At 39.2% G+C, this 25,230-nt stretch overlaps 1 protein-coding gene and 1 long non-coding RNA gene across 4 annotated transcripts in view; both read left to right on the top strand.

Moving 5' to 3' along the window:
- Nucleotides 1-25,230, top strand: part of LOC109399656 (phosphatase Herzog) — a 335,043-nt gene that overhangs the window by 228,111 nt on the left and 81,702 nt on the right. For all 3 annotated transcript variants that reach the window (XM_062855920.1, XM_062855921.1, XM_062855919.1), the window contains 2 exons: nt 5,566-5,747; nt 5,844-5,997. In XM_062855920.1, the coding sequence (XP_062711904.1) occupies nt 5,566-5,747; nt 5,844-5,997 (336 nt within the window). The remainder of the gene's footprint in view (nt 1-5,565; nt 5,748-5,843; nt 5,998-25,230) is intronic.
- Nucleotides 18,375-24,603, top strand: LOC134289680 (uncharacterized). Its single transcript, XR_009998611.1, has 2 exons — nt 18,375-18,705; nt 18,779-24,603. It is a non-coding gene; the product is annotated as an uncharacterized LOC134289680 (long non-coding RNA).

Below are 25,230 nucleotides of genomic sequence, written 5' to 3'. Positions count from 1 at the left end.
GATGGACACATTCATCCCTAAAGAATTCCTGCACAAATTTCCTCAGGGGGTCTTACATAAATTCACCCAAGGCCTCCTGCGGAAATTCTCTTGAAGATTGTTTTTTTTTTATTTGCAAAAAAAGAATTTGGAATTCTTTGGGGTTTCCGTCATTGATTTCTTGAGAAATTATCTAGGCATTTCATAATTAGTTCTTCCAAAAATTGCTCACAGATTTTTTTCAGGAATCCTTTAAGTAATTACTCATAGTACTCCTAGTACTTGTAGTACTACTTCATAGTACTGTAGTAATTCTTCCAGAACATCATGAAATATACCTCCAAAATCAACCCAATGATTCTTTCCGAATACATCTTAGAATTCATCTAGGCGATTCTTAAAGATTTTTTTTATAAATTTCTACAAAAAATCCTACAGACATTTCTACAAGAGTTTCTTCGGGGTATAAAGAATTAGCATTTAGTTAAAAATCACAAATACAAATTTCTTTGGAAAATCTCCCAAGGATCCATTCGGGTATGGCTTCAAAAATCTCAAAAAATCATCAAATATATTTTCCATGAGGAACTACTGCAAGATTCCTTCTTGAAGAAATCTCTAAAATCATTCTTGGAGAAATTCCTTGAGGTCCATCTGAAGGATTTCTTGAAGAGTTTCATGATATAATCCTTGAATGGCTTTATGAACGGTTCCGAAATGGTATTTCTGAACGACTGCTTGAAGAAATGCTTACAAAAAAATCCCAAAGCAATTCCTGAAGGATTTCTTGATACATAATTGTTTGAAGAAATTCTTGAAGAAATGTCAGGAGGAGTTCCTGAAGCAATCATTGTAAGTATTCATAAACCAATGCTTAGAAAGTTTTCTTAAGCAATCCCTGAAAAAAGTTCTGAAGTAAATCATAGAGGAATTTTTGTAGAAGTCTTTGAAGTAACTGCCTGATAAATCGAAAAATATATTCTTGCCCGAAGGAATTCCCGCAGAAACCCTTCAATAACGTAACATGCGTTCAGTTCCTAATTTTGATAAATGGGGCCCCTGAATTTCAGCTGCTATCTTATGCTTAATCAACACCTATGTTTGGTTCTGTGGTTAGGATATCAGGGACATTTTCATAATGCTCATGAATTATACTTCCATATCGGTACTGAATATCGTAAAATTCAATTTTGATTTCGAACACATTTTTTATTGTATTTTGGGGCTCCTGCAGGTGCAAAGAGTAGTCATCAAATTAATATAAACAAAACTAACGAAACTACATGAATAAAGTGTGTACATTTATAGTTGTTAATAATAGAACATCAAAATAGCCATCTGTGTTCCCCATTCCAAAATCTCTAGAGGCCCCTACATACCTATCAGCAGATCGGCAAGTATTTAACTTATACTTATATGTAGGAATCTTTCGCTAATCACAGAACTTTATTCAAACTGGGCCCCCGAATTCAGGGGGCCTCCAAATCAGGGAAGGTTTATAACACTAGACCTGCCCTGATTTGGAGGCCCCCTAGGTTCGGGGGCCCGGTGCGGACCGCACCCTCCGCCCCCCCCCCCCCCTTGCTACGCCACTGCCATTGGGTACGTGGAAAGGAGTCGACAAAATGAATGGTTCGACAAGCAGTGCAGAATGGTTTTGGAGGAAAAGAACGCAGCGCGGGCGGCAATGCTGCAGCATGGAACCCGACAGAATGTGGAACGATACAGACAGAAGCGCAAGCAGCAGACCCGCCTCTTCCGAAATGGAACTGCTGTGCCGTTCACAAAAACACAGAAGCTCAGCCCATCCCGCAAAGGCTTCGTGTCGCAAGCCGAAATTTTCAGGGATAAGGACGGGAGCCTTCTGACGGACGGACGTGAGGTGATCGAAAGGTGGAAACAGCACTTCGATTAAGGATGCCATTCATCAGCTCAAAATCAACAAAGCAGCTGGAACGGATGGTATCGCAGCTGGATTTATCAAGATGGGCCTAGAAAAATTGACCACCTGTCTGCACCGGTTCGTAGTCAGGATCTGAGAAGCCGAACAGCTACCGGAGGAGTCGAAGGAAGGGGTAATCTGCCCCTATCACAAGAAAGGCAACAATTTGGAATGTAAGAACTTCAAAGCGATCACCATTTTGAATGCCGCCTACAAAATGCTATCGCACATCACCTTCCGTCTCCTGTCGCCTAAAACGAAGAAGTTCTTGGGAAGTTATCATGCCGGCTTCATGGACGGCCGGCGACAACGAACCAGATCTTCAACGTAAGGCAAACCCTCCAGAAATGCCGTGATTACCAGGTCCCAACGCATCACTTGTTCATCGACTTCAAAGTTGCATACAACAATAATGACCGCACAGAGCTATAGAAAATCATGGACGAAAACGGCTTCCCTGGGAAGATGACTACACTGATTAACCCTCCTAAGATGTTAGGACTATCGCACCACGCTGGTATACTGCCGTGAATCGCATATCTGTCCCATTTGCATAGGAAATCCAGCAAAGATGGGACTGATATGCGATTCACGGTAGTATAGTACACGATTAGTATGCTTGTCTGGGTCAAATTGACTAGGATTGAAGCAACGATGGACGGTGTGCAATACTAGGTAAGGGTTTCGGTTGACTGGACAGTCCATTCGAATCTCGCCGAAGACTGCGGCAAGGTGACGCACTCTCATGCCCACTCTTTAATATCGCTTTGGAAGGTGTAATGTGACGAGCCGGGCTTAACAGCCGGGGTACGATGGCAGGTCGTACCATCAACGTCAACAGGATGGAAGGATCAAGAACACGAGGGCTGCTTCTGCGAGTTTAGGAAAGATTTAGTTTTGTATGAGTACAGGAAAAACGAATGATCAACTCAAATGTACAAATTTGTCAACAGAGTCATAGATCCTGTAAGACAGGGCTGTCAAACCTATATCCATACTCTTTCCTCTTAGCATTTTAAGAGCTTTAAGAGTTATCCCTAGTAAAGTATTGGGGGTCTATATGACCCATACAGGCACGCTGAACGTGCACTACGCTATCGTGGTGCGAACAACCTAACATCCTAGGAGGGCTTAATAGCTGAGACCTTAATAGCATTCTGGATGCTCTCAAGCGAAAGCAGTCAGTAAAACAGTTGAAATGCTTATTAAAAGCCAAAGGCTTTTGAGTAGCACAGCTTATGCTGATTCAATGCAGCTATGCATTCGAACTCCAGTTAGCCTAGTGGTTAAGGCTATGGATCGCCAATCCGGAGACGGCGGGTTCGATTCCCGTTCCAGTCGGAAAACTTTTCTCGACTCCCTGGGCATAGCGTATCATTGTACTTGCCACACAATGTACAAATTCATGCAATGGCAGGCAAAGAAAGCCCTTCAATTAATAACTGTGGAAGTGCTCTAAGAACACTAAGTTGAAGAGAGAGGCAGGCCAAGTTCCAATGCGAACGTCGAGCCACAAAGAAGAAGAAGAAGATGCATTCGAACTGTTTATTTTGGACAGCAAGCAGTTTAAATGCTTAATGCTGTACCGCTTATTCATAAGAATTTCGAGGGTTCCAGGGTTATTATTCAAAAACTCGATGTGCTGAACGCCGAGTGTTATGAGTATAAGGCTTATATTGAATAGGTTCTTTGCCATATTTTTCTCTGCATAACCAGTGCTGATTTAAACCCGATTCAGTCACTGCTACTGTCTCTCAGCAATATTATTGGCACTGAAGCGAAAGATGCAACAGCTACTGTTGACACATCGACGACATAACGCGCCACTAGACCTCTAGTAACCCGTAACCAGAAAACAATATGTCATCATAATTGCCTAATGCAATTATAACACCGCTAGCCATGATGGTCTCCAATAGCGGAAGGTCCGAAAGAGCTTGAAACTATTGAGAAATCATCATGTCTACAGGTCGTAAGCCCTGATAAAGTGTGGAACGTTTTGATGGCTGTGATCCCTGACCATCATGTCAAAACCCAGGGATACCCAAGTGACCATACTGTTAGGGTGTAGGGGTTGCATGTGTGAGGCGCATATATTGACAGGCATTGCTATGGACCGTTAGGGCTGAGTAGGGTCGAAGAATGGATCTACGATTGCTGAATTATACTGAAAAACTCGTGATTCAGCAGTGGTGGCACCGCTTTCCGCTTTTGTTCGGCCTTGGTGGTTTGTGTGGGGTGGTGCGTGTCGGTGTGTGTGTGCTTTGTGCGTGTGGTGCTTACGGCTTCAGCAGGGTGGTTACTTGGGTAGTGTGGGATAATTGGGTTTGGGACTGAGGGGGTCGTCGTTGATAAGGCCGACATCATTGAGTGCTCAGTGTTGGCGGTTGTATTGGTGACGATTTCTTCAGCCTTAAGATCTCATTTATACCACGCACAGATTTTTGGGAAGAGGGAGTACTTTGTAATGCAAGAGAGGGACTTAAACTCTGCGTTACGGGTTGGGCGAGGTCATGCAGATAGACTCAACCCAGGTGACCGTGCGGCTCGGACAGTGATGCATGAATGAGTGCGGTGTGGGTGAGGTGCGCTGCCCTGTGGGTGCAGTTGAGTCCGGGTTGGAGTGGAAAGAGACCCTTCTCTACTCTAGGTCGGGTTCGGTTGTACGGGCGTGGTAGTGTTTGTCTTATTTGTGCCGTGTTGTGCGTGATTTGCGGCTCGAGCTGTGTGGTTACTTGGGAAGTATTGTGCTCTGTAATCTAGATTTTGGTTTTAAGGTGAAGCTAAGGCTGGGCTGTGCCTCGGATTTGTTGGGCGCAGGTCGGGAGAGCTGGTGGCAGTTTGTGCTGGGGGGTTTACTCGATTGGTTATTCACTGATGGTGGCCAGTCGATCGACTTATCGGCGCTGCCTGTCATTTGGTTCTTGGGGTTTGTGCTCTCGAGGTTCGGGGCGTTGCTTCGTTGTATCTTCGCTTTAATACTAATATTCCTTGTTTGATTTAACTGACTGTTTTCTACAGGCGTTTAACTCATTCTATTTCATAGATTGCCAAATTTAAGGGTAATGGTTCAATAGGGTGTTAGCTATCAGAGTGGATTAGAACGAGTTGGCGCCTACAATACACCAACACTGACACACACACTCCAATACTTACACGCACACATGCACCTACAACTAGCTGTAAAAGACCAGTGGGCGGGACAATGGTGCCTACCCAACAGTTGTAGGTGGGGTGTTTGGCTTAGCTACATGACTTGGTCCGGCAAGCCCATAAACATCAATTGGTAGACGTATTGCCTAGTGAAAAGACAACGCAGATGGGCGAAAGCCAGGGGATGCGTTGATAATAGCAGAATAGCAGAATAATTGCCTAATGCAATTATCCTTCGTCACCGACGTCGTCGTCGTCGTCGTTGCGACTTCTTCCAACTTCCGTAGGTCGTTCGTCTTCTGGGTGTGGTTTTTATATACGATTACCGTCCCCACGTGGAAAATCTCCATACGCCTCCAGGCAGGCAGGCGGTATAAATCTCTCCTCCCCGTCTAGACTCGCAAATACACGGCACACCCGTAAGAACCAACATAATATCCTTCTAACTTACTAATGGTTGCCTTCTCATCTCGGTCTCCCTCTAATTGCAGCCAATTCCAAACGCCGATTTCATAGTGCCAGTTGAGATAGACGGAACCGTGCACCAGGTGTACGTCCTGAAGCGACCGCACGTCGACGAGTTCCTGAAAAAGATGGGCGAGCTGTACGAGTGTGTGCTGTTTACGGCGTCGCTGGCCAAGTACGCCGACCCGGTGGCGGACCTGCTGGATAAGTAAGTGTAACCAACCACCAACCACGAGATACGAGATGATGACGATGATAAACGATGATGTGGCTAATCACGTATGAAATTGAATTGCAATTGCAGGTGGAACGTGTTCCGGGCGCGATTATTTCGGGAATCGTGCGTCTATCACATGGGCAACTATGTGAAGGATCTGAACAAACTAGGGAGAGATTTACAAAAGATAGTTATTGTTGATAATTCACCTGCTAGTTATATTTTCCATCCGGACAATGCTGTAAGTATACGATGAAAAACTGATTTTTATTGGGATATGAGGCAGCATGTAAAGGGGATACAGCTAGTAATTAACCTTACGTCAGTCGCGCAATCGGGCACCACCGACAGCACCGCGCAAATGCTCAGGACAAAAAGCGAGTTTTTAGTTTCAACCTGTTGTACAATTTACTAAAGCGCGATCACTCTATGGTTAATGGACTGTTTGTTAATGATGGTTTGAAACATCCAGAACAAGTTTTATACATACATATTGAAGTAAACGCTTTAGCTACAGTTTTGTCGAAAACGGTTTCCAAATTGACATTGTTGCAAAAACGTTAAAACGACTAAGATATGTACTCTGAGCGACTGTTGAACTATGAATCAAATTCCTATTTTTATATTCCACGCACATCGTACGTTATGAACTTTGCAGTCACCCCCTCTTTCTTCGATTTCATTTCAAGTCCGTAAGGATTTTTCCTTCAGTTTTTAACAGCAAAGAAATGTATGACGTGTCACAGACGGGAGCAGAAAGCCACACTCCTGACTGTGACTCAGACTAAATTCCAGGAGCGCACTAGGAAAATCGAGTCCTGGCATTCATTTTTTATTTATGTTTGAAGACAGCGGGTGCTAGATTGTACAACTGTGACTATTCCCAATTGCTTTGAACCAATGCATTTCTAAAAGGGATAAAAGGATGGTAGATTAATGGTTCGATTGAAAGTGAAATTTTCACCCGTCATAACCATAGGTTGACATCAAATACGGACGACGACACTTCCCCCCAAAGTTGGTCGATTGGTTCGAAACTACATGTTAGAAAAGTTCAAACGCAAAAAAAAAACACAGAAAACATATGAATCTACCTATTGATATAACATGAAAGTACTACGGGTGCCTACATACGAACGTAAGGAAGTGGGGGGAGACTAGCATTCGCTTTCCACTCACAATCAAGACGTTTTGCGTTTCCCCCTTTCAGGATGAATCATCCTTGAAAAGGAGAAAACATTGTTGGTGAGGGAAACACACTAAAATCAAGAAGTCAAATAAGTAAGGGTGGTCGATTGAGCGTTGCTTTACTTTTTATGTGTTTCAGTTTCTGTTTCTACGGTTTGCTGAGAATGTAGGTATTCAATTGAACATATTAAAAAAGAGGTTAAGAAAACGACATGAATCCTTACAATATTCGTACGAGTCAGGGTTGCTGACTAGGGTCACTAATTTTTGCTTAGTCTGTGCAAACTAAAATAGATGAACAATATGCAATAATTCAATAAGGACAGCACTTTTGAGGTGAGAATCTATGACTTTTGGTCGAACGAACAATTGATTGAAAATCATTTGTGTTGTAAAATGACATAACATTTGATCGAATGAGCAATTATTTTCGGGATTCTTCCTTGAGAATCTTCCACGATACCTGAATTGCGACCAATTTCTCCGGGACCCTACAGAATTTCCTCCAGAGATTCTTCCAGTATTTCTCCCAAAGTATTTCGTGGGATTTTGCCGGAGTTTCTCCCGAGTCTTGCTCAAAGACATTCTCGTGAGATTTATACCAGGGTTTATCCCGAGATCTCCTGAAGAATATAACTCTGGATATATCACAGATGTTATCACGGAAATTCTCCTAGAGTTTCTCTTGTCCGCGATTCCTTCCAGTTGAGTTTTCCCCAGGAGATCTTCATGGGATTTCTCCCAAGGCTGCTGCAGGAGTTATTCCTGGGATTCAAACAAAAGCTCCTTCAAGAATTTCTTTAAGAGCTTTTCAAGAACTTTCAGCAGGAGTTCCTCTCGAGATATCATCCGAAGTTTCCCAAGTAATCTTGTCAAGAAACTTCCGTGAGCTTTCTTCTAGAGTTTCTCCCTGGATTCTACAGAAGTTGTACCTGCGTTATTTTCTAAAGGTTCTCGTGGGATTTTTCTGAAGTCTCATCTGAGATTGCTCTAAGTGTGTCTCGCGGGACTTCTTTCAGAGGATTCCTTTAGGTGTTGGTCCTGGGATGTGTCTCCCAGTTTTTTATTCCTGAATTTGCTCCGAACTTTATCTTAATTTTTTTTTCCGGAGTGCCTTCGAGGATTTTACTGGCTATTGCTGATACTTGAAGAAGTAACTTATCATAAAGTTCTATCCGGGATTTCTTTCACAGCTTTCCTAGACTTTTCTTCGTTGTTGTTAACCGGATTTCCAGTGTTCCACCTCAGATTATGTACAGATTTTTACAGATTTGCTCGGGATTATTTGCAGAGATTATGGATGATCCTTTTGGGATTGCTCTTGAAGTTCTTGCAGGAATTTTGAAAGAGTTTATTTCGGAATAATGTCTTCTTGTGGCATTCTCTTCAATCCGGGAATCTCTTGTGAGAAATTCCCGGAGCAATAGTGAAAATGATTCAGGATAAATGTTGCAAAAACTGCAGAGAATTATTAGCGAAGAACTTCTGCAAAAATTTCACGAAAAAAAAATCGAGAGAAACTGTTGGAAAGCAATTCTGAAAATTCACTAAGACAAAATTTCTGAAGAAACTTTGCAAAAATCTTCGGGAGGAATCCAGGGAAAATGAATCGCGAAAACCTCCGGATGAAATTCCAAGGAAGAACTAAAGGATCTTCTTCTTTATGGCTTTACGTTCCCACTGGAACTTGGCCTGCTTCGCTTCAACTTAGTGTTCTTTGAGCACTTCTACAGATATTCATTGAAGGGCTTTCTTTGCCTGCCATTGCATGTATTTGTATATTGTGAAGCAAGTACAATGATACATTATGCCCAGGGAGTCGAGGAAATGTTCCCGACCGGAACGGGAATCGAACCCGCCGTCTCCGGATTGGCGATCCATAGCCTTAACCACTAGACTAATTGAAGAACTGTAGGATGAATTGTGTAAAAAACTGCAAACGAAAAGGAGAATTGTGGTAGAAATCGCAGTAGGAATCCTAGAAAGAATTTAAGGAAGAATCATAGAGATATCTAAATGATTCGTTACTGATTAGGCTCCTTAATATTTTTTCTCGATAGTTTAGAGCTTTTGGATATCATTTCTTAAAAAAAGGATGGAAATGTCAAAGCAATTTCTTTCAATAAATCAAAAAACTGGGATAAATCTTGAAATACCGTGCTGTACCCATATTCTGAACGGTTAAGGGAATCTAACAACAAGCACTGAAATAAATAGAAGTTCTTGTTGCTAGAGAGCATGCTTCACATTACCATTAAGTGTGTTTGTTTTCTTGCTAAATGTATAAAACAAATTAAATCTCATAATAACTTCCAGTCCCTGATCTAGACATATTTTTGTTTGTGGACGACGTGTTCCTAATTATGGACACCATTAGAAGCCGTGGTCCTAATTCTGAACACATAGTGTTACTTACTATGTACAAACACATTCTCTACGATCGCAGTTGAGTCAAAAACGATATGTTTTGTAACGATTGATAATAGAGGGGAATAATAAAATTAACACCTCAACTCTCGATTCAATATATGCTTCATAGAAGGAAAATCTATTTTGCGTTAGCCGACTATTCAGAATATGGAGCTGTCTATAATATGGTGCTCGCATGGTATTCCAAAACCGATTCTTGTGTTATATTCGAAGGAGTTTTAGTAAAAAGATTTGTAATAATTTAACGATTTGATGGAATTTCTTGGAAGTGTAGAAATTTTATGAAGTTTGAGCTATTTTTTTTAATAAACTTTCAATCATCCCTCCTGGAAAAAAACCTGGAAAACTCAGCGAAACCTATGGAATTTTGTCTTCTGAATAGACACCCTGGTAAGTCAATAATGGGTCCACCCCGTTTGGCATAACGTCACTTGGCATACTAGTTGTTTGACATAATAGTAGTTTTGCATAAAATCCGTTTGGTATAATGGTTATTTGGCCATATTCTGCAAAAAGGACGTATGAAGCCGAATATAGTCAACTCAACTTATTCATGCTAATGTTACTGTTAAAGGTTCTATATTTTGACCTTTATTAAGCTTTTTCACGTCTTTGTACGTAAGGGACGGTAGGCAACGCGGCCTATTAAAAAAAAGGTTGTAAATTCGAATTTACTGGTGCTGTTCTTAGTTCACACACTCAATCCTGAATTGCCTTGTCAGCACTTTTTTGACGAAAATAAAACAGCAGAACTAGTTCGGTAGCTTCAGTAATCGATTTTACTGAAGCTCAGTACACCAACTGTTAAAACCTGGTACAAAAGGTAAACAATGCAGTATACCTGTATACAGCTGTTCTATTTTCGTCAAAAATTTACCGAACTCGGTATTCAAAATTAAGTGTGAATCAAGTAAAAAGATAATTTTCTGAGTTTGAACCGAAAATATTGAGTTTTAGAGGTTTGAGACCTGAGTTATACTTACGAGTAATGAAAACATGAATGCATGTCATAACTTTCTCAGTTTTTGATCGATTCCTAAAATTATTGCACACATTTTTTGATTTTTTTTTGGATTAGCTTGGAGAACTGTTTTTTTTTCTATATTCTCGTAGTCTACGAGTTGTTTCTCTTCATTTTTTCTTCATATTACTCAAAATTTTGACTTTAAGGCCCGATAACTTTTTAACTCAAAATCCGATACTTAGCATCAAATTTAGGGATTTGGAACAGCGGCAGATTATTTTTTAAAATAGTGTTCAATAGTAATTCAAAAACTTTAAGAGAATTGAAGTTTTCTTTATTTTTTTAATTCAGAACACTCCAAGAATTGAAGTTTAAAGCTTAAGGCGAAACTGGATCCATTTCCTCACTTTTTGGTTTTTGGTTTATATTATATTATTTGGTTTATATTATTTGGTTTATAAAATAACGAAGCAATATTTTTAAAATCAGTTTTCGTGAACATGTAGAGTATGGTATCTCCTGTTTTTTTTGGTGGTAGAAAATGTTTTTCGTTTTTGAAGAAACCATTTTTGAATGAAATTTCACTAAAAAATGGTTTCTGCAAAAATGGAAAACTTGTTCCACTACAAAAAAAAAATTCAGAAGCTACCTTGATCCATGCTCTACTTACATGTGGACGAAAACCGATTTTGAAAATATTGCTTCGTTATTTAATGAAAAATCAAAAACCAAAAAAATGAGGAAATGCTCCCAGTTTCGCCTTAAGTTATGTTGTTATTTGGAATAAACTTTCCTTTTCAAGACCGAAACTGTGCATGGAAACGATCAAAATATAGATAGAATCTTCATTTTTCTTGCAAGTTTTTATTACGGGTATGCCAATTATTACTATACCAGTGCCCCTGAAAATCTCCCTAGATCTTTATGAGATTCCGAAACGTTCTGATTGTTTTCAGCCACAGCAATGCGATGGAAATGGTAATGTTCTCCTACAAAATTGTGAGGCAAATCGTTAGAAAGAGAGTGAAGATATGACTGACTGCTAACGACTGTATTGACGAGTATTTCGCTTGTTTTACGGCTCTTTCAGTCTATATTAAGCAGCTAAAACGCCTTTCGCATCTACTGTCCTACGTTTCGGTGTGTATTTTACCTTCTTCTGGAAAAAAAAAAGAGTGAAGATAGTCAAAATAACACGGCCCCCGTATCACCTTCAGAAGGCCGGCTCTAGAGGCACGTTATCCTCCATTTGGGACATTTGTGCCATCATTGCCATCCTTGAACCCCTTTAATACCCTCTGAAATGCTTTGAAATGACCCTGAAAACTCTCTGAAATCCCCTGAAACATCCCTAAGCACCCTTAAGCCCCTTGAAACCTCAAGAAATTTCTCTGAAATCCTTTAGAAACTCCTCTGGGACTCCATTGTAAGCCTCTGAAACTCCTTGAAAACTCCGTAAAGCCTCTGGTACCAATTTGAAACGCCATGGAATTCCCTTGAAGTTTTGTAGAACGTCCTGAAACGCCATTTTAATGCCCCTAAACCTCTAGAAACGTCCCTGAAACTCGATAAACTTTTTGAAACCCTTTTAAACACGCTGAAACTTTGTGAAATGCATAAGACTCCATGGAACGCCCCTGAAAACCAAACGCCATTGCTCTGTTCTTACTAAGTTGATAATCCCAGAAACTACTCCATATTATGCACTTGAAGCACAAACAGACATTTTACTTAGAAGAAAATTGCTACAAAAACATCGTTTGGCATCTCACTAGCTCAATCCGAAGCATTCATTTGCAGGTGTTGTTTCCCTCGGCTCGATGTAACAAATTTGCAGGTGATGACTCCCCCGAGGCGCCATCCATTCATAAAACATGAATGAAGGTTCATGATTGAGTCATTTTATGTAAACATTGATCGGCGTCGCGTTCATTTTTCTCCAAAATTGAGAGGTGACGGTGACACAGCAGCGCTTCCATGACACTTGCGAGCACAGTCCGAACCACACTATATTTTCAAAATGACCGTTAAATCGTGCGATGATTTCGATTTGAGTAGTATGTCTGTTTGTCTGTGCTTGAAGTGCATTTCATAATCTGATTGTTTTCCAGCCACGTCAGTGCAATGGAAATCAAAATGTTCATCTTTAAAATAGCATCCCGGAATCGCCTTTTAACCTCTCTAATACCCCCGGCATTCCTTGAAATGACCCTGAAAACCCCTTTGAAATCTACTGAAACATTCCTGAAGCCCCATGAGACCCACTGAGCCGCTCAAAAATGCCTCTAAAATCCTTCTGCGACCGAATGGAATCTCCAGTATCGTTACTTTGAAACCCATTAGAAACTTCCCTGAAACCTCCTTGAAATTCCTTGACACCTTTGAAACCCATCATTTGAAAACACCCCCCCCCCCCTGAAATCTCTTGAAACACCCCTATTTGTCCCATGGAATCCCCCAAAACCTTTTAAAACCCTCTGAAGTCACCTGAAATTACATCAAAACCCATTAAAATTCTCTCTTATCTCTTAAACTAGGTATTCATTGCTGGTTCAGTTTTTAATTTGGCGTTTGTAAACATTGTGGAGTAACGCCGAACAGCTGGAAACAGCTGGACAGCTGACCCAGCGCGTAAAATTGGCATGTAGCTTTATCTTTCCCATTTTAAACAATATTTCGTTTTGAGGGATATTTGACCCAAGTAACAATTCCATTGCTGATTGGTTTTGTCTGATTTTTTATTAGGGTTTTATTACAGCAATAATTGAAACTCGCAGTTTTATGACTATTTATATGAAAACCATTGATAAAATGTTTTATAGTATACTTGAAGATATCGATAAAGCCATATTTTAAGAGTAAACAAAACTCTCGATATGTAAACCTTCTGGCAACTATTATGACCACAATAAAACTGTTCAAACTCTCAACAGATGGCGATCCATTCGATTAGTACCGACATCTGTTGGTGGAAAAGCAAAAACTACGACACTGCGGTCATCATAATAGTAAACTTGCTTTCGTTTTATTTTCGCTAATTATGATCATCGCCATATTGAAGAATTAGCTAACGTGAATGGAAAATAGTCAATTTTGCTCAAATTAGCAATGAATTGATAGTTTGCCACCATTTCCATAACATGCTCACATAAATAAACTCTCTCAGCTGAGTTTTATTGTGATTCGAGATAGTTTTACTGAATTAACAAATTGATTTCTTTCATTCCAATATGATAATATTCACCATCTTCGATGCGCATAAATTTTATGATTCTGCAACTCCAATATTCACAGTAAAATTGAATGCGAATCAGCCTAGCAACACAATAATCACTAAAATATTACTTTCAAATGATCGCTTTTTACTTACGAATGATGTATCCTCCTGAACTTTACGTGCCATCGAAGAAGCTTCTCTGCATCTTGAGCTGTCATAGTTTTTGTTAAAAAAACAACACTCGAGAATGGAAAAATATTTCAACTAGGTTTTAAAACGGTTTTATTGCTACTCTTAATGCGGTTTGCACAGCCTCTCCGAGAGTGGTCCACTTAGCCGGAACATGCTCTTAAAGAGGTTATCAAGAGGTTTTGATGTATAAATCAGTTTTATTGCGAGTTTTATAAAATTGGTCATGAAGATCTCTTATAGAGTCGAACAAAACGTAAAATGTTACTTGGGTGAAGAAGCTTTCGATACCACAGAAATGGTTGTGATCCTAACTAATGATTCTTTTAGGAAATGTTCCAGATTTCTCCAAGGTTTCCACCAGAAAATTATCTATATCATGAGATTACTCTAGAAACTATTCCTTCGAGAATTGCTTTAAGAATTTATCCAAGGATTCTTCCAGAAATACTCGCAAGGATTCGTCCACGAATCATTGCAGTGATTTCTTCAGGAATGCTTACTGGAATCCATCTAGGAAATCCCAGAGCAGCTCCTTCTAAGATTACACTACGAAATCCTTCAGCGATTTTTTTGAGGCATGCTCCTATTTTTCCTCCATAGTTGCTTCAGAAAATGCTTTTGGAATTCTCTAGAGACATTCCTTCGAGGACTATTCTGTCGAGTTTCTTCCAGAGTTTTTAAGGTATTACATCAGAAATTGCTTAAAAAATTCGTTATCGGTTTTCTCTACAGGATTCCTGTAGAGATACAATCATGAATCATTGCAAAATTTTACCCCAGGAAACTGCAGTAGAAATTGTTCAAGGGATTTCTCCGGCAATAGGACAGATCGATGAAGTACTAGATTTGTAGTAATGAGCTGAATTTTAGTATGGTGAGAAGGTCAATCCTCCGTTTCTGCAATAAAATGGTGCAAAATGTGTGGGTATTATGATTCCTTGCCTAATTTGATGTTGTTTGAGCAAATCTTTGGGCAACAGTGTTGTTGTTTTCTCCTATTCTTGCAACATAAACAACACAGTTATCCAAAGTTTTGCTCAAACAGCATCAAATTAGGCAAGGAATCATAATACCCACGCTTTTTGCACTATTTCATTGCAGAAACGAAGAATTGACCTTCTCACCATACAAAAATTCAGCTCATTACTACAAATCTAGTACTACACCGAACGTGTCCCATTGCTCTAGCGTATATTTCTTAAACTGACTCAGAGAATTTTCATGGATTCAATACTACTCTTATAATTAGGAAAATTCTCTCAACATTCTTCCAAACATTTGTTCAGAAATTGCTCGTGGAATTATAAAAGATTTTTTCCAGGTACTTTTCTATACACTCGATTATTCCAAACAATTTTAATGTTTCTAGTAGAAATCAATATTCAATTGAACAATAAATGTTCGATCTAATTATTAGAAAATCAACTTGATCAAGCATGATATTCTTGCTGAAAGATTGAAAATCGGTTGAAATTGACAAAGTTATGAGAATTATAGTGAAAGCCATATTTATTACGACAGTCTCACTTGGAGGCACTTGCGTCACCTCCAAACCTCTAAACCTTAGAAAGAATTTAGAACTTTCATTATTTAGTTGCTAAATTGTAATTGTAATTGTAATTGTAATTGCTCAGTCCACACCCAGGCCGACAACTGTCAGCCCATCTGCTTGTAGGCAGATGTGGACCTACTAAGCCTCCCCCGTTAACATGTCCTACACCGAATTAGCACACCGGGATCTTCCACAGGCAGGCGCTGGCGTTACCAGTCCCAACAAGTGTCAGATACATTAAATAGATGGGGTAGAGGATATAGGAAGATGTGGGAATAGGATGGGAAGAGGTAGAAAATGAAGAGATAGTAGAGAGGTTTCGATTTTGTTGCTGAAACGAGAAAAAGAAAGAATGATAAAGAACATTAGCGATATGTTCATAGATTATGATTTGGTCGATAATTTCTCATCTATTTTGTTTCCATATCGTTGCATCGGTGACTACTTTCATCGCTTTTATTAGGGCCATCTCGCGTTTTTTCATCATGTCCTCTTTGCCGGTTGGCGACGTTCGGGATGTAAGTAGAAAAGCATGCATTTAATATGATTAGTACGACAGTAATTGTGATTGCTCAGTACTTCCAGCCCATTTGTCCGCAGTACATATCAGGCATCCCGTTTTAACAAGTCCTACACAGAATTAGAAACCCTGATCTCCCACAGACAGTCCTAACTAGTGCCAGATAAGTTCAATTGAGGATAGGAAGCGGCGAAATGAGAAGACAGTAGAGAAGGTTTGGTACATTGGTAGCGGTGTTCATGTGATGTTTGTCTGACATTGAAAAACTATTTTTTGCAATTTCTCATCGTAATAGGCTGTTTTACCTCACGCAAATCTGACAGGAAAAGGCCTACTTTCCCACACCAAATTAACAGTGCTGTAATGGTTCATTACAGCACTGATTTGCGTTGCGTAATGAACCATTACAGCACTGTTTTCAGTTTTGGTCAACTTTTTGATGCTTTCTGGACGCAGTTTTGAAAAATTGTGACAACTGCACAGTATAACCTGTTATGTTCAGATTTTCTTAAACATGGTTATGAACATCAGTGTGCAGTTTGATGAAAAAGTTTTGTTAAAAACTATCCTCAAGCGGTAATTTATGAAATTGCAAAAAACGTTGTACGCAACTCGGTGCAGAACTCGATTTTTCCAGCACTCGTCGTAATTATCCAACTCGGCAAGCCTCGTTGGATAAATGTACGCCTCGTGCTGTAAAAATCGTCATTCTGCACCTTGTTGCGTAAACTACTATTCCGTTATAGGTGTTAAACTCTCTACCCCAAATTTAATACCGGAAAAATATCTGATCAGATGCATAGTTTGGCAATTCTATGTCCATACATCTTTTATCAAGAAGGAATAATGTTGTTTACTGTTATAAAATAATTCAGTTAAACGCCAGCTAATGCATTGTAATCCAGAATAAACCTACAGAAAATGTCCCAATAAAAAGTTAACACTAGTTCAACTAACTACACAAACTAAAAAGTGTTATTATATTTTACCAATGATTTCATCCAAATCTTGACCCTAACATAGTTATGCGCTTAGTTGGACAATGATCAAAAATAGTGTTGTTTCGACAATAGTCACATACTATGCCCTAGGACATTGACGATTCTATTGTCTATGGCTCACCTATTTAGCGCCACCCAGCAGGGACTTGGTCTGGTACCCAATTCAGTATATCCGCTCCACGTAATGCACCGTACCTCTTTCGATTTGTGATATATTACGCGGAACATTACTCTCTTCATTCGGATAGCGGCTATGTAACCCATTGGATTAAAAACCTCCATCAAACATGAAGCGATTAATCGGAGACTGAAGACTCTATACCAAATTTGGCTCAGAGACAGGTAATCAGTGAAGTCAGTTTTTCTCGTTTGTCAGAGACGATTGATACGTATTAAGACAAACTTTCCACTGCATCTGCCAGCAATAATCGGTGATCGATCAGCATTTCGAGTACCTACCCCAATTTACACAAGAATGCCAAGGATCACCGCTCATGCTTTACAATACAGTTGGAAAAACTAGAGCAACACCTGGCCACAATGATGCATAAAGCACTAAAGCGGACCGGAAGTGTCGGTGAGCCAGCCCCACCAACTTTCATTATTTAGTTGCTAAACATATAAAATTTTAACCTCTATTCAAGCTGCCTCTTAGCCTGTTTAGGTATTCTACCATCTATCATCAGAATTTCAACTAATCTAGAATGCCTTTTCTTGTTCCTTCCCTCCTACAACATCCGAAACCCCAGGTGCCAGTGAAATCATGGTTCGACGACACCAGCGATTCGGAACTGTTAGATTTAATACCGTTGTTTGAGAAGCTAAGTAAGGTGGACTCTGTATATACCGTATTATGTAACTCCAGTTCGCAGTCGCAGCTGCAGTCGTCCCTGCAGCATCAATCCAGCCAGAACCAGCTGCAATCGAGCCATCATCAGCTGCAACAATCACAGCAGCAACAGTCCAATAATTCGACCGACGTCAACAATACGTAACATTGGCAGCGAATGTTCGTCAAAATCGTATGATTACTTTAACGCGGAATGCGTTGAATGCAGTTTTTATCCGATGTTTACTTTTTTTTTTTATTTTAAAAACGAATTTTAAATTAAATCAAACTAATTTAACACAGTACAGTGCCGTTAAACACAGGTTTTTTTTGTTTGCGAGAAACAAAGTATATGGCAAAGCGATTTATGTGCAACAAATTACTTCAAAACATTAGGAGGGTTTTTATATTGAGAAAAACAGCAACAAATTTGGAATGGGTTAGGCAAAACTAAAATAATTTATATACCACGAAACAGTAGTATGTATGTACATGTACCTAATGAATGTATGATTTTGAGGCGAATGAATCCAATTTGGCTACGCTTTTTCTACAGAATTTGAGTTTCGAATAGGAAGGGATATCTACCAACGCACTGTTGTTGCTTGGTTTCTGTAATACTGCAGCCTTCACGGATGATGCAACCTATGGTTGGTCAAACTTTGAATCCGCTGACATTTCATAAAACTCACGTAAGTTTCGATGTTTGCCATACTTATGTCGAATTCGTTTTTGAACCTGCACGGAAAAACGAAAGTACCCAAAAGTGAGTTCATTCCACCCAACTTCGAGGTTGCGTGCGGGAAGCCAATTTTGAGTTGCTGGAGTCGATGTTTAGGTAGGTAGTTTGCATTTAGGCAGACCCCCTCAACTTCAATGATAAACTGGAAGCACAATTGCAGCGCCATCAGTAAGCTTGCGGAAGAATATAGAATCAAAATAGTGGGATAAGGGTAAGTATGCCTTGCGTTTGGCTGTTGCTAACCGAGAGTTGCTAATAAACGGCATTGTTTTTTTTTTGTTGTCAACCGTTTGTGCTCTCTGTGGTGGAAAAAGGTTTGTAACTTTCCATCATTTGTACAAATTTAATAATATTAATACAAATATCGTTGTTTGAAAATCATTTTAGGCATTATGCTAGACTTTCCGCCAGGCCATGATGACAATAAACCCAGCAACGACTTTGAAATAAGACGGAGAGATGTGCTTCCAAATGCTTCTTAGGTACTAAGCCTGGATCGACCTGGAATTGCCAGGCTGGAAACAGTGCGGCGGACAATCTGTAGCTTCCCAGTAAACAATGTGGAAGCAATCCCACTAGAGAGACACCAGAGTGCATTGTGCTCTTTTTATCACCACACGTAGTTTACTACAGGAAGTCCAGAAAGTACAACTAATGTAGGCACTAAGTGCTCAGGAGTACAAATTTATGAATAATGAACGTTTCTGAATATAATAATGAATTAAAGCCAAAAGAAAATATATTTTCACAAACTTTTTGTGTATAGTCTGTATAGTTTATTATGTTTAACATATGAAAAAATAAAAATAATTTAATATCATGGGCCTACGCATAAGTATTCCAGTAGTTCCATTGAGCATCTCCGTCATAGTCCGACCAAAATGTTTAATACTGGACGTATTTCGAGGCGGAGACGGATAGTTTTTCGAAAACCTTAATCAATAAAAACCAGGTAATAGTATTCCCATTATGTGTTGATTGATTTGTCTTTAATTTAAAGACTTTCAGCCATGGCTGGTTCGACTCTTCCCTATTATTTGTCACGCAACAAATCGTAAATGATTTCACCTTATAATTGGTTTAGTTTTGTAGCGAAATATTCCAAAGAGGGATGCCTTGTAACCCTTGAAACCATTTGAAGTCCATTCATCAGCTTCGCTCTTTGAAATTCGTCAACAGCCGTATGAGGTTCATCTCGATCATCGGCTGGTCCAATATTTTACAGGCTTTTATCCGGCTTTTAACGAAAAACCTACCTTTTAAACCTAATCATCACAACACGGCAGGAGCTATATTCCTCATCAAACAATTCAAAACAATTCAACTGTCACTCGCTTTTTTCCAAGAAAAATCTCAGTATGCTATGTGATTTTTTTCTTTATAGTTCTATATTTTCCCATGCATGGCAGCACAGTCACAAAAAAGACATGTTTCCTATGATTCGTATGGAAAACCCACTCACAAGGCCATCTTGTTAATCGGATATCTTTGATTTAGGCGTATACGGCCAAAGTACCTAAAGTCAAGGTTCTTTTTACTCAACCGTCAGTTAAAATTACTCAACTTTCAGTACTGTGCCACTTACTCAATTTTGGCTTCCCGCATCGAACTCTCAAAGTTGGGTTGTTTTGCTATTCACTCTCTGACAACAATAAAGAGAGCGAATGAAACAGGATGCAAAAAAGAACTCAAAAGTGAGTTTAAAAATACTCAAATTTGGGTTTTCTTGTTTTTCAGTGTGGGTTGGAACTGGATTGGCAGAAAATGTGTAAACCAACAAACGTCAAACAAACTCAAACAAACTTTAGTACAAGCGAATCCGAAGTCGGGTTGGGGTTGAAACTCATCCAGTTCCAACCCAGGTTGGAACTGAATCAAAAACGAAAACGACATTAGAGAAAAGAGAACAAAGGAGTTTTTTAACAGTTGACCTGGTAAAAGACCTGAACAACCAGAATCAAACTTTGTGAGGTTATGTTCGGGTGGTTTTATGAATAAAAAATGATGCGGATTCGAAGTTTGAAAACAGAGTTAGAGCATGTTTGTGGGGGCCCATAATACACTGCCTCTCGAAGAAGATGATAAAATCAAGCCGGAAAAGAACCTGGATCGAAAGTAGGTGGTGGATTGGAAGATGTCAACAACATCCAACGAAGAATGCCGCGAGCAATCAAAACCAAGAGGAACCAGACAAATAGAGAGGGATCATAGATAGCGGTTAGGAGGAGGAGGGAACAATGTATATCATCGTACATATCACCACTTTGTATACAAAGCCAGTCCTATAGAAGAAGGAAGTCATATGTTTGATGCTTCGTTTACAGAGATGGCCAAACTTCGGAAGGTTAGGGGAGGATTAGCGGATGACAATGAGGGGTTTGATAAATGATTGCTGCGTGGATGATTATATTCTTCGTTGGATGATGTTCGGTGAGAAGATGATTGTGCCGAACTCAGAGCTCGATAGTTCTACTAAGTTTTATAAAATTAGTCTCAAAACTAGACTAATTGTATCTTCTCAAGGAAGTTGGAAAACAGGAAACAAGTTAGTAATAACACAGTGATTGTAAAGCACATATTTGCTTTCCAGTTGTGCACCTCAACTGTGTCGAAAATGTCCGATTTCACAGGACAATCCCATGCTTGCAAAAAATGACGCATTTTTTAATTACTTCAATTCTTCATAGAGCAGCATACAATATAAGAAATGCCACTCTAGAAGTTGTCTTCTTCTTTATGGCTCGACGTTCGCATTAGAACTTGGCCTGTCACTTTTCAACTTAGTGTTCTTAGTGATACTCTATGCCCAGGGAGTCGAGAAAATTTTCCCGACTGGAACGAGAATCGAACCCGCCGTCTCCGGATTGGCGATCCATAGCCTTAACCACTAGGCTATCTGGAGATCCCAGAAGATGTCTTATATAATTCTCTAATTAGCATTGTTAATAATTTCTCAAATGATGCCAACAGAATCCCTAAAATATCATCAAAAGCTACGCTCAAATCTTTACAAAACATCTTCGGAGCAAAAATAATGCATTTTTCAATCCACCACCTACGTTTCGCCAGCAAAAATACAAATTTCACGCGATACATAACGACCACTAGTCGAATCTATTAGGGAAATTGATACAAAACTAATCGCAACGCAATCCATTCTGCAGCAAGTAGATAGCTAAAAAACGTCAGGATTTTCAACATCCTTACAAACTCAATTGAATCAAAACTTAACAAAATGTTCACAAAACATCAACTTTTGAAGCAGTGTAAAACTTTGTCTAGAAACCTTTAAGCAGTAAAAAATAGGTATGGAAAATTACTCAAAGGAAGCCGTATTCCTCCAAAACGGAACACCAAATCTACGCGAATTGAGGCGAAGGTGATTGCTATTACCCATATTATTACAACACAAAAAATATTACTAATTCTACTACTAGCTATTTTTCTACCACACTTACTACTACTACCTCTATCGTGAGAAAGGAAAAAAAACCTGGTCCAAGTAATCTTTCAAATCGCAACATTAACCTTTGTCCCCAAAACTAAATTCTTCAACAAAACCAAGATCAGTGAAGTCGTTGTTTATACCTAATAGGAATAATTGTTTCTGTTTTACTTTGATGCATTTAGCTAAAACAGCGCGTGTTTCGCTTCAGTTGTTTTTGTTTCGATCGAAGCAAGCGAATCGGTTCCCATTAGTAGTAATACGGAGATATCTAAACACACACACACACGCTAACTCACAGAGAGCGAACACGTTAAAAAAAAATGGCGACCGTGTCGTTCACGGCCGACAGAATGCATCTGTGTGCGTATGTAAACGCGTGTGAGAGCGTGATGACTTTTTGACAAATAACCGCAAAATCTGGGGGTTTTTCCCCCTTTACACGTCAGGTTTTTGTAAGTACACATTGCGTGGTGGTAGTGACAGCCGCAACCATTGAACAGTGAAGATTGTGAACACATACAGTGAAATCGAAGGAATTAAGTATATTTTTTATATACACATACGGAAATGAAGATCGAAGTGCTGCAAGTATATCGTAGTAGAGGAATGTTAGTGAGACGGTTCCCGAAAATTTTGCCGATGGTCGGTATCTCAAAAAGTATTTCCCCGATTTTGTCATTTTTATGAATTTTAAGGGCTCAAAACGAAATACTGTACGAATAAGATCTGGTAGTAAGACTTCAGTAGATATTTGTTTCTTCAAAATGAAATATAGCTGCGTTTATATTGAAATACAAACATTATTTGTAACAATAGGGAAGTGGAACCATCACGACAGGGCTCCTATTTTGGGCACTTTTTTGCTATAACTCAGACAATTTTGAACCAATTGATACAATTTTTGGAACGCGGTGAGATACATAGAGTATCTAGCCGTGAACAAAATTTCAAGTCAGTTGGTTTGGAATTGACTAAGTTATAGCGAAAAGTGTCCAAAATACCGGCTACTGCCCAAGTGGCTCGCTACCCTACCATCTCTACTGATAGTCGTTTGTTTGATTTCTGACAGAAAACATGCTTGTTAGTTAGCACCCTTGAAGATGGCTCTTATAAAACATAATGTTCTGGCATTTTGTCACTATTGAACTCAAAAGTTTCATTCAATATTCAGAAAAATTACATTTTCGAGAGAATAGCTTTTTGAAGAAAACGTATCTTCCGAAACATAAGAATTCGGAAGGAGAGCGTTCGGGCAGACGTAATAGAACCTAGCAAAATCAAGTACGTCAACTAATAACAATACATTGACATAAGCTAAATTATACAAATCAAATCACATATTGTGTATTTTAATAACTGCAAACAAAATGTATGTAAAATTTGTACCATACTAGATCAAGGATGAAAAAAAAAACAAAGCAAAATAAAACAAAGCAAGCGATTTGATATACAGACCTTGCACACTCACACATACACACACAACATACCCATCCGGAACTCACGCACTCATCGCTTCGTTCGAGGGAGCGTGTACAATATCGGTGTGAGTCTGCTACCACGTGTCGTACAGCCGTAGGAACCCAATTTGTAAGTGTAGTAGTTATATGGAACTGTGTGCCGAGAGTGGCCGCAATGGAAGTGTGAGAGTGCGAGCGTGAATTTATATACATATGTGCATGTGTACTGCGGCAAGCAGCAAAAGTAAATTGATAAGCAGCAAAAACAAAACAAAATCATGATAGTAATAGATCATAATAAAGTCATGGGACAAATTTTCGTAAAAAAGAGAAAAAAAAAAGATTATTAATCAAAAGAATGTGTTTTTCATTTGCGACGCATTACCAATCGGAGAATGCACAGAATTGATCGGATGAGTGAACGAACGAACATTTGAGTGATCGTGAGCGAGCGAATAACAAAAGCAATCACAATCGATCGGAACGCATGAACGTACGTTCGAATGGCTTCTTTTCCTTAGTTGTTTTTAGCGTTAGAATTTTCTTTTCAAGCTGTCAGCTTCTATTTAGGTTGTTTTAAATTTTGAACCCCTTTTCAGTTTCTCAAAGATTTGAAGTATTTAAAAGTGAAATGATATTTGCACAAAGTGTATTTTCAGCTTATAGAATATTGGAGAGCATGGCAACAATTGGAAATCTGCTACCAAAAAAACAGAAGTGTTCAAAAGAACCACCAATCGGAAAGCGAATTGCAGTACTTTTGTGAAACTAGTTTTAACTATAAATATTCTTATTTTATTTAAAACACCACAAAACCTTAAGATCGTACCGTTTAAAACAGATAACCTTATAGATTTATCTTCCCCAAAACACAACACCCCCTTACTCCCATAATTAGAATACGCTAGGAATCTAATCATAAGTAGTCAAAAGATGATTCAAAATTATGTAATCAAACCGCAATTGGTTTGGTCATTGTTCGGTGCGCGAAGCTTTGGTTGGATCCCACACACACAACAGATGCTTTGCGCACTGCTCTCAAAGTGAGAAAATTGGTTTGGAAAAGATACCAAGAGCGGAAAGAAATCTGTAAGAAAAAAGAGAAGAGAAACTTATCGGTTTGAGCAAACACACACAATACACAACACACACACAGATATGGCCCCTTTCATATTGTTTAGAACGAGAGAAAAGATGCAAAGAATCAAATATTATTTTTTTATTTTGTTTATTTAAGCATTTATGTATTTAAGCACAACTGGAAACTTGAAGAAAAATGCGTTATAATATATTTCATTTGATCAGTATGAATTTTGTTTGTTTTGTTTAGTCAGTTCACTTTTTGTTGCCAATTTCTTTTTTGGTTGAAAATTATTTTTGAACTAATTCATTAATCTGAATTCAAAACTGATAGTGGTAATGCCTAGATATCACATGAGCCCTGACTAAACGATGACACTTAAGTATTCCATTCAATTCGTATCACCTTCCTTGATTTCTCAATGGCTTTAGTACCTAATGACTACTGTTTTTCCATTCGAACTCAAAAACTCAGCAATAGTTGCGTTTTAATATCCAGCTTTTCTCAACAGAAGGGTTTGTTTTTTAAGAATGAGAAAATCTGTTGATCAGATACCCTAGAGGTGGTTCCACGGGTTGGAAACTTGGGTCCTGGCTAGTACTGTAGACTACTCGTTGGACTCCTGGATGGGAAGGAGGGCCACTCAACTTGTAGTGGTGTATGGTGCACTTGATTGCAGCCCAGCTGACACTGTTCAACGCATTCTTTACGTCCAACGTGATGACCGCTCAATAGCGGATTTCTGTTCGCTTCTTTTGGAGCGCTCTCTCGGCCGTTTTGGTTACATCTCTAATAGCGATCCTTCCGGAAACCGAACTGGTTATCCGAGAGACCAGAGTCATCGGGTTTCTCG

The sequence above is a fragment of the Aedes albopictus genome, chromosome 3 (genome assembly GCF_035046485.1).
Source record: "Aedes albopictus strain Foshan chromosome 3, AalbF5, whole genome shotgun sequence".
NCBI classification, from domain to species: domain Eukaryota; kingdom Metazoa; phylum Arthropoda; class Insecta; order Diptera; family Culicidae; genus Aedes; species Aedes albopictus.
Note: the sequence above shows the minus strand (reverse complement) of the source record. Positions and strands in the feature narration are given on the sequence as shown.